This window comes from Gymnogyps californianus, chromosome 2 (assembly GCF_018139145.2).
Source record: "Gymnogyps californianus isolate 813 chromosome 2, ASM1813914v2, whole genome shotgun sequence".
Taxonomy (NCBI): Eukaryota; Metazoa; Chordata; class Aves; order Accipitriformes; family Cathartidae; genus Gymnogyps; species Gymnogyps californianus.
The window spans coordinates 1,959,195-1,968,884 of NC_059472.1; the positions used below are offsets into that span (position 1 = coordinate 1,959,195).

The window sequence follows — 9,690 nt, forward strand, 5'->3', positions numbered from 1 at the left end:
ATCTGGTCCCCCTCCCCGCAGCGGGGTTTTCTGTTGCTGCTTGCTGCCATGCACTCCTTTTGTCTGCTTGTAATTAGCCTGTTGGCTTTTCTCTTTCTCTCTCCTCAGTTTTTGGGGGTCTGATCCTAATCTACTGTGGTTTAAAACTGTTCAGGAAGCTCTAGGGAGACAACCCACGTTGACACCATCCCTGCTGAGCGATAAGATGTGGCTTTTGCTGTTTTCTCTGCCTTCTTTGCTCCGGCTCAGCTGTTTTGGAAGAAACTACCCCTGCTCACTGATCATCCTTTTTCTTCCTCCCTCATACTCACTTCCCCCCTCCCTTTCTGCTCTTCTTGCCCCTCCTCTTGTCTTGGACCTCCTGTGACCACCCAGAGGACCACATGCCCTGCAGTCTTCTCCGTCCATCCCATTGCCATCTCCCCTGAGGCCAGGCAGCTAATTTCAACAGAAGTCTGGCTGCCTCTTTGTGAAGCCCTGGGATAAAGCTGCTGTGGCTATGAGAGCCTCCTCCCTAGCCTGCCCCAGTCCATGGCTCTTGTCCTTCCGTGCCCGTCTGTCTCTCTGTGCCCGGAAATTGCCTGTCTGCCTCAAATTGCCTCTCCCCGTCAGCTCCCAGCACTCTACGTCTCCCTCCTCCCTTTGCTTCCGGCTCCCCTCTCTCCTCCTCCTCTGCCTACGCACCTTACTTTAATTAGAAGTACAATGAAAATGCTTATCACTAAGTCTTAATCAGCAAGTCATTCCCCAGCAGGTCCAGAAGGAAAACCCCCGTTCCTCCTCGCCTCTCCTGTCTCCCCCACCACCTCCACAGAAGAAGAGCACCCAGATTAGGAGGGGAGCTCTGTGGAAAGGTTGCTGAATGAGATGAACCTAGAGACCTGGACAAGCTGGAGGAAAGGGTCAACAGAAACCTTACGATATTCAACAAGGACAAATTCTGTGCCTGGGAAGAAAGAGTCCCTGGCAGCAACAGACTGGCAGAAATGGACCTGGGAGTGCTGGGGCACAGCAGGCTGAGTATGATCCAGCAGTGTGTCCTGGCAGCAAAAAAAGTGTCCTGGACTGTGGGAGCATGAGTACAGCCAGGAGATCAGTGGAAGTGATTGTCCCCCTCTACTCAGGACGTATTAGACCATATCTGGCTGCTGCAACCATGTTCAGGCCCCTTAGTACAAGACATCAATTGGAATGAGTTCAGCACAGGCCATTGAGATGGTCAGGGCTAAAGCACTTGTCTGGTGCCTGGTGTGGGACTAGAGCTTGTCCAGCCTGGAGAAGCGATGGCTTTGCGAGGACCTAACAGCAGTCTCCCGTACCTGTGGGGACATTATCAAGGGGATAGAGCCAGGCTCTTCATAGAGGTGGCTGGTGAGAGGACAAGAGACATTGGGTATAAATTGAAACCAGACACTCAGTCTGGGTATAAGGAAAAAGGTTTTCCCTCTGAGGACAGTCATGCAGTGGAGCAGATGGCCCAAAGAGGGTTCTGCAATCCTCATCCCTGGGGTTTTCAATATCTGAAACATGAATCACCTCATCTGACCCAGTAGCTGACTCAACTTAGAGTAGGAGGTTGAGCTAGAAAGCTCCTGAGGTCCCTTCCAGCCTTAATAATCCTGAGATTCTATGACCAGACCTAAGTGCCAAATGAGGTAATTCAGACTGATGAATCCCCCCCACTGAAAACTAAGGGAGAAGGAAAGAGAGGCAGCAGGGGCTGGAAAGAGTCTGACTTGGTGGAGTAGGTTTTATAGGCAGATCATCCCAGACTCTGGCATTTGATGGGAAAAGGTGAGATTGAAACCAGGTCACCTTGTAAAGTTAAATCCAGTCTATAACCTGACCCCATCCACCGGCAATCTCCTAAGGGCCATTTCTGGGGGTCCTGGGTGAAAAGCTTTCCGGAGAATATCTTTGCACTAATCCAGAAATACAGAGATTGCACAGTCTCTCCCAATTCATGTGAGCTCTTACTGTCAATGCAGGTTTAAGGCAGACTCTGTGGGGTATAGAGACCACAGCATAAAAGGCTTCAGATCTGTCCCAAACCCTCAGATGACTGACATTTGATCCTTTCTAAACACAAACACAGATGCACAGAAATCTCATGCTTAGGAAAGCTGGGTGAAGGCGGAGAAGTAAGCATGGCAGAGGGCACAGCTCTCTGCCAGTCATATCACTGTCATGATATGTGTGTGGGATAAAGTGGCACTGGGAGGGTCTGCTGGATTAGGAATCCTGCATTTACACCCTCAGGCTTTTGTCCCCTTCCCCACTCACCGTCACTCCTCACCTTCAACCAAACCATGCAGCCCTTCTATGTCAGCTTGTTGCTGCCCTAAATAACCCTCCTTTTTCCCGAGAGCCATACGGCAGTAGTGTTTGTCCATCTGCCATCACCTGGTAGGGAACAGACACGTGCCCTTCTGCAGCACATAGATATGGGGGGCAAAAGGAGCCCTGACCCCTGTCTCTCATGCCCTTCAGCTTAACCACCGCCAGTTTGCTCCAAGGGGACTCTGCTTTAACCAAATGCACGGGGTCACTGAGACCTCCTTTCAGCAGGACTTCACTGAAAGACCACCCGTCTCCTCTGCATTTCACTCTTACCAGGCTGGCTGCAGTCCCACCAGGAAACATGTAGCCAGGAGCTGCGGGAGCGGGGACCCATCCTAAGCCTCCCTGGCACACTGCCCACCACCCCGAGCAGAGGCAAAGCATCTCCCCGCTGCCAACAGGCTTGAAACCCCTTTTTAGGTGATATTCATGAATCAGCATCCCACTGCGTCCGGCCACTGTCACTGGGAAGGGACGAGAAGCCCCAGATGTCCTCAGCACCTCTCCCAGGGTGTTCCGGCGGGAAAGTCTCTCAGATTAGGGAATCCTTTATCTCTGGCTTATATAAGACCCGGGGACTCCTTTTATGGTAGGCTTTTCCTGCTTTGTCAAGAGCAAAGAACAAATGTAGCTTCCTCTGCGCTTGTGGGTTGGCTAACTGATTAAGCATCTGATTCAAGCTAAGTACGGAACAGGCTTTTGATGGGCGGATTTAATTTGGTGTAAAAACCAGGATGCCGTCCCCCTCCCTTACCGAATATTCCCAAGAGAGCCGTTGGTCTGGTGCAATTAAGCAGTGGGGATGACTCCCACCTACCAACGCTTTAGAAAGTCCAGAGTGCTCCAATTTGTGCTGAAGTGGCTCCTTTGAGTGTTTCCCCCTCTCCTTCCCCCCTCCTCTTTTCTTTTTCTTTTCTCTTTTTTTTTTTCCCTGCTGATTTACCACCATTTCCAAGCATTTGCATTAGGAGTGAGCTCACTCTGAGTGTGTGTGTGTGTGTGTGCACGCATGTGAGGGTGTGCGGGGGCCCGTGGGCGTCTGTCTTGGTGTGACACACTGAATTCCTCCTCATCTCCCCCTCTGCAAGTGCTGCCAGGGGAAGCATGCTAATGATGACCTTGCTGAGTAAATAGTTGTGGAATGAATAAGTGTTTTTCCTGCAATCTGAAAGGCGGAAGGTGCGATTACTCATCCATCTATCCAACTGTCTCCAGCACCTTTCAAGTGCTTCTCGTGTCGAGTCTGGGGGCGTGCGTGAGGGGGTGGGAAGCGAGGGGAGGCTGCCAAGATCTGGGTTGCCACAGACACCGGCCTCGCTTTTCCTCCAATGAACGCTGCGCTGAGAGTGCGAGAGGAGGCAGGGCACCACCCACATGTTGAGCTGTGTGGGGTATAAGTAGATGGAAGAGCCTGGACTAGTGGCAGTTCAGACAGGGAAGAGAAGCAGCTCTTTGCATCTCTAGTGAAAGCGTTTTTGACTCGCCAAGTTTACCAGAGGAGAAATCACCGGGATTTTTGCAGCAGCTTCCAGCTTCTGCGTGCATCTCTGTGTGCTTTTCTCCAGCGGGGACTCTCCGACGTTCAAGATTCTCAGCTCCGGACGAGCAGGTAGCGGGCACGCGTGCGGGGCTGGACGTTTTAGTCAACTCCTCTCCTTGTTCCTGGAGGATCCTGTCTCTCTCTGGGACAGCCTGAGCACGTGAGACCGGCGTTTCCAGCTGGGCACCGGGAGAAATTTGCCTACAACTCTCTCTGGGATCCACGGGGACCGAACAGCTCGCTCTGCGGTGATATCTGATTTGGTTGTGTTTGTGTCAAAAAGTCCTTTGAGGGGGGTTTATAAGTCTCTGTGTGTCTTTCGGGAAGTGTTGTGGTGGGGTTTTTGAGAGCCAGCTCTAGCGCCAGGGCTTACAACCCAGTTCTTTCTGCGTTTGACACTCGCACGGTTGGAGCCATGCAGCTGGACAATGTCACCAATGCGGGCATCCACTCCTTGCAGGGGCACCGTGGAGTTGCCAACAAGCCCAATGTGATCCTGCAGATAGGGAAATGCAGGGCAGAAATGTTGGAGCATGTCAGGAGGACCCACCGGCACCTCCTGTCTGAGGTCTCCAAGCAGGTGGAGCGCGAGCTGAAAGGCTTGCAGAAATCAGTGGGGAAGTTAGAAAATAACTTAGAGGACCATGTCCCAACTGATAACCAAAGATGGAAGAAGTCCATCAAGGCCTGCCTGGCCAGATGCCAGGAAACAATTGCCCATCTGGAGAGGTGGGTCAAGAGAGAGATGAATGTTTGGAAGGAGGTCTTTTTCCGTCTGGAGAAGTGGGCGGACCGTCTGGAGTCCATGGGAGGCAAATACTGCCCTCCGGACCATGGCAAGCAGACTGTGTCCGTTGGGGTGGGAGGCCCAGAGATAAGGCCAAGTGAGGGGGAGATTTATGACTATGCCCTTGATATGAGCCAAATGTATGCACTGACCCCTCCTCCTGGGGAGGTGCCCAGCATCCCCCAGGCCCACGATTCCTACCAGTGGGTCTCTGTGTCAGAGGATGCTCCAGCGTCCCCAGTGGAGACCCAGGTCTTTGAGGATCCCCGGGAGTTCTTGAGCCACTTGGAGGAATACTTAAAGCAGGTGGGTGGAACAGAGGAGTACTGGCTGTCTCAGATCCAAAACCACATGAACGGCCCAGCTAAAAAGTGGTGGGAATACAAGCAGGATTCTGTCAAGAACTGGGTCGAGTTCAAGAAGGAGTTCCTGCAGTACAGCGAGGGGACTCTGACTAGGGATGCTATCAAAAGGGAGCTGGATTTGCCCCAGAAAGAGGGGGAGCCACTGGATCAGTTCCTTTGGCGCAAGAGAGACTTGTACCAGACCCTCTATGTTGATGCGGACGAGGAGGAAATTATCCAGTATGTGGTAGGCACCCTCCAGCCCAAACTGAAGCGCTTCTTGAGTTACCCCTTGCCCAAGACCTTAGAGCAGCTGATCCAAAGAGGGAAGGAAGTCCAAGGCAACATGGACCGCTCTGAGGAGCCCAGCCCACAGAGGACCCCTGAGCTTCAATCAGGAGATTCTGTGGAGAGCGTGCCTCCCTCAACCACTGCCAGTCCCGTGCCGAGCAATGGGACTCAACCTGAGCCCCCTAGCCCACCAGCTACTGTCATATGAGCTAGTCCAAGGGAGGCAGCAGTCTGGGTTACATGAAAGGGAGACGGGGGCGTATTTAGGAAGCTTCTCCTTGGAGAGAGGTTCTGGCTGAGACGAGACATGAGATGTGCTCAGTCCAACAGCCCATAGCAGAGGAATTAACTTTGCTTGTGGGGGGAGGGAGGCGATGGGGGAGAGGCACCTTAGGATGTGGTTGCCCACCTCACCTGAGCCATGCAATACGGTGGTGCTGGAGATACTACTTGCACCACTGTGGGGAACGGACAATTTTATCAGATCCCTGACAAGAAACTACAGACAATTCCCAACTTCAGAGGCAGCCGCTTAGCACTGGCGGCTTTCAAGGACTTCGTACGAGTGCAGCAACTGGCTGAGGGTTCCTACCCATCTGGATTTCTCCTTCTGCTTCTCTCCTCCCTCTTCTGAAGAGGTATCCCTGTCCTGAGGAGACATCTTTCTTTTGACCCTTGCCCATTTCTGATTTACCACTGGGCTTCTGTTCACTTGGCAATCTCCTGTGATTACTTGCTCCAAAGGATTAAATAACTTTTTTGATTTTTTTTTTAAGAAGAAATCCTATGACTTCAGGACCTGAAAACTTTAAGAATCTGGATTATTTTTAGTGTTTTTCATTTCACTGCACCTAATACCTGCTTTAATGTTTTTCCTCTCAAGAGGCTCTTACTGGTTTACTTCTTGTCTTAGTTTCTGCTCACTCCAATCAAGGCCACTGCAGCGCAGAGGCAAATTTCACCCTTTCTCTGCACATTATACTGTGCATTCAGCAGGAAACAGAGTTTCAAATTAAATTCTGAGCTCATTTATTGAAGGGGCAGTCTGCTTCCTTTCAGAGAAGAGAGAGTGCCAAGGTGGAGAGGGGAGGCACCAGAGCTATTTTGAGAGGGTGGGGGGAGGTAAGGGAAATAAATACTTATACTTTGAATGAAACAAACAAACACATCCTAAATCCAGAGCAAAATATCCCCAGAGCAGCAAATCGAGTCCATGCTGATGTGTGGAGACAACAGGATCTTTTGCCATGTAAAAGCAAAAAGAAGTGAAGAGAGGAGCTTTGTGTCCCAGCACAGTTTCAGCCTGTGCATCACAACAAACAGCCTCTGCTCACACAGACAGACTCAAAATGCTCTTGGAAAGCCTGGCACCCCTGTCCTGGAGCACCTGAGGACAGAGCGTTGTCTGAACTTTCTTCAACATCTTGCTGTGGATGGAGATGGACTTGGACTCTGTGACATTTTCCGTGTTGAGACAGTAATGCTCAGCGTTCACCTTGCTTTGGCTAACATCTGATGATAGGACTTTGAGATGAAACTGCTGTAAGACATATTCAGGAAGTTTGGCTCTTCAAAGCTTCTTGAGGCTGGACACATCTTGAGCATCATCTGCATTCACCACCAGACCAAATAAACAACACCTCCGCAAGAGATGCAGCAGGGATGCAGCAACAGGAGTGCCCCTGGGATGCTCCTGGCACTACTACAGCAGTGACATGTGGCACTGGTGGCTCGGAAGGCCTTTGGTGTGCCTCCTTCCAAGAGGCTGAAGGTAAGGCAACTCTCTGACATTCTCTTCTCTGCACTCCTCAGGCCTAAATTAGCCATAATGGGTCCAGTAGAAACCTTGCACTGGGATAAAAAAAAAAAAATCTGAAATGGGACATGAAGCATTGTAAGTGACAGATTAGGGTTGGGAGAAAGGGGAAGGGAGAGCCAGCCAAAGGGAAATAAATGACAGTGAGTGGGAAAAGTTTCCAAACAGGACAGTATCTTGCACTTTCTGATTAATATGGGGAGGAAATGGGAAGCTTCTCCATTAGCCCAGCCCAAGGACCTGCCTCATGAAGCTCTGGGCTTGAGTCCCCAGTTGTGACAGCACATCACAGGTCCATGCACAGCCCAAAGGAGATGCATGTCTGCTCTGCACCCTTGATAGAAGTGAGTCAGTCTCAGGAACGGCGAGGGCTCTCCTCTCCCTTGTTCAGATTGAGTTAGTTTGGCAGTGGCTGTGTCTGCAGAGAGAAGGGAGCATTTCTCACTAATGACCTGGGATGAGCAGTGGGGGAGTGGGTGTCATTGCTGAGGATGAGCTGGCCGTGCATTACAAGCATTATCTTCTCTTGGTTGCAGTGACTCACTCAGAATCTCCTCTGAGAAAGAATCACTTCACAGTGCTCATTCGGAAGGAAAGCCAAAGAAAAAAAGCTTCAAAACCAAGGATTCAACATCAGACCCGCTGTCAGGATCCCCAGCCACCGACTGCCAGATCCACTGTCTGAAGGAAAGACTAGCACAGGTAATTACCTCTCATCTTACCCTTGTGGGCCTTTCTTAGCCTCCCCAGCGCCCTGACCCGAGATATTGAATAGCCCAGGTACAAATATCAGTGCTGGTCTTGAGACCTCAGCCCCAATGGTTGCAAGAGACTGGCACCACCAGATAGGTGGGATTTCAGCTTCTTGATGTAGGAACCCAAGCACCAGCCCCAATGATTAATGCTCTGGGGACAGTGCATATCATGCCTTTCGTTTTGCTGGACCATTGGCAAATGCTTGGACACCAATACCTAGTGGGACCTCCAGGCTGCAGACACAGCTGGGGCGCAGCTGAATTTAACCCCATCTCCTGAGAAATCCCCTGTACTCTCCACTTTAGATATCTAACCGGGGCTGCTGCATTTTTTTTCTTTTACAGAGATCCCTGCTGCTGTTGCTGAGTTTCCTTCTCTGTGTCCAAGAGTCCGGCTTTCCCAGGGGAGAAGTGACTGCTGCAGGAAGACAGAGGGCAAATCATGCACCAAAGAGCCTCCCATGCAGTGCAATGCCATGTTCAAGGTGCTGAGAGCCAGAATGAAAGGGCGAAGCCACTTCCAACAGGATGAAGAAAAGTCTGAGCTGGTCCAGGTACTCCAAGCACAGAAGAAAGTGTTGAGAATGAAAAGTGAAACCAAGAGGCAGAACAGAAGAACCAAGTCTGGGCTTTGGGGACAGCAAGGATGCTGGGCTTGTACTGACTGTCTGTTGAGATGATACCATACCTCTGCAATTTGGGGCCACTGGGACTCGCTTAAAGAAATCTTCACTAGATTATCAGTTTAAAAAACTTTCCTGATAAACTTTGCCAAATGACTGACCCTACCTAGGCTACGAACCCTCCATGCTGTTAATGCTGTAACTCATTTTTCCTGAGTTGAGGGTAGCTTCATTTCATGCGGGTATCAGTTTCAAACCTCAAAGGGCTCTGGAGGTTCGGAGAAGCATCCTGCGGTCCAGATGCTTGTCTGAACTGCTTGAGCCTGCACAACTGGGCCAACTGTCTTGCCAGAAAGGAGAGTCTTGTGAGACAGCAGGCGCTTCCTGGATCTGCATGGGCCAGAGTTACTGCAAGAACTGGGGTTCTTGTGCTGGCTTTGGCATGACTGTTTCCATCCAGACCCAGGGATTGCAAAAGGTGTGCAAAAGACAAGAGCTCGAGTGAGCTGAACAAGACACTTTTGGTTCGCATCTCAGCTGAAGAGGTCCAGTTGGTTCCTCTCTCTTCCAGAGCCAGCTGTCCTGGGTATGCATGTGTGCGTGTCAGTGCGGGTGTATGTGTGTTGAGGTATCAAATCCACCTAACTAAATTCTGTGGTGTTTTGTTGCATTTGAACTAAGCCAATGGGACCTAATGTGCATTCCAACAATGCTCAGCAAAAATGTCCAGGACTGGAAAATTATGTAAAACCATGTAAAGGCAGACTTCACAGGCATCATCTCAAGGTAAAAATGATGTTTGATTTTGAGGTGCTTAGTTTCCACAGTCCCTTTCAAGGGGCTTGACTGCCTCAATAGGCATTTTATTTTTCCATAGACTTTCCTGCCTTTTTAATGAATTATCCTGTCTGTGCTACTTGGTCATTTGGTCCTGAGGTTTATACATTTTCAGCTGACTTTTTGGAGTGTGCAGAACTGAATCTCCTGGACTGATTTTATTTCAATTATTGCTCCTAGCAGATTGGAGTTTTACTTGTAGCACCCTGGTTTATATTACCAGCCTCTCCAGGAAGGACTGGTAGTTTATTTTCCTGGGGCAGAGTCACGTGAATGAAGAAGTGTGTATGTGTTGTGTCTGTGAAATTTTAGCAGATTTCAACTACTGGATTTTTTTTTTTCCTTAGGCTATTTTAC

The 9,690-nt window shown here is 50.2% G+C and overlaps 1 protein-coding gene across 1 annotated transcript; it reads left to right on the plus strand.

Annotated features, from left to right (window-relative positions):
- Positions 1 to 4,295: 4,295 nt before the first annotated feature.
- ARC (activity regulated cytoskeleton associated protein) lies at positions 4,296 to 5,510 on the plus strand. The gene has a single exon (XM_050892806.1). The coding sequence runs from the start codon at positions 4,296 to 4,298 to the stop codon at positions 5,508 to 5,510; it is 1,215 nt and encodes a 404-aa protein (XP_050748763.1).
- The last annotated feature ends 4,180 nt before the right edge of the window (positions 5,511 to 9,690 follow it).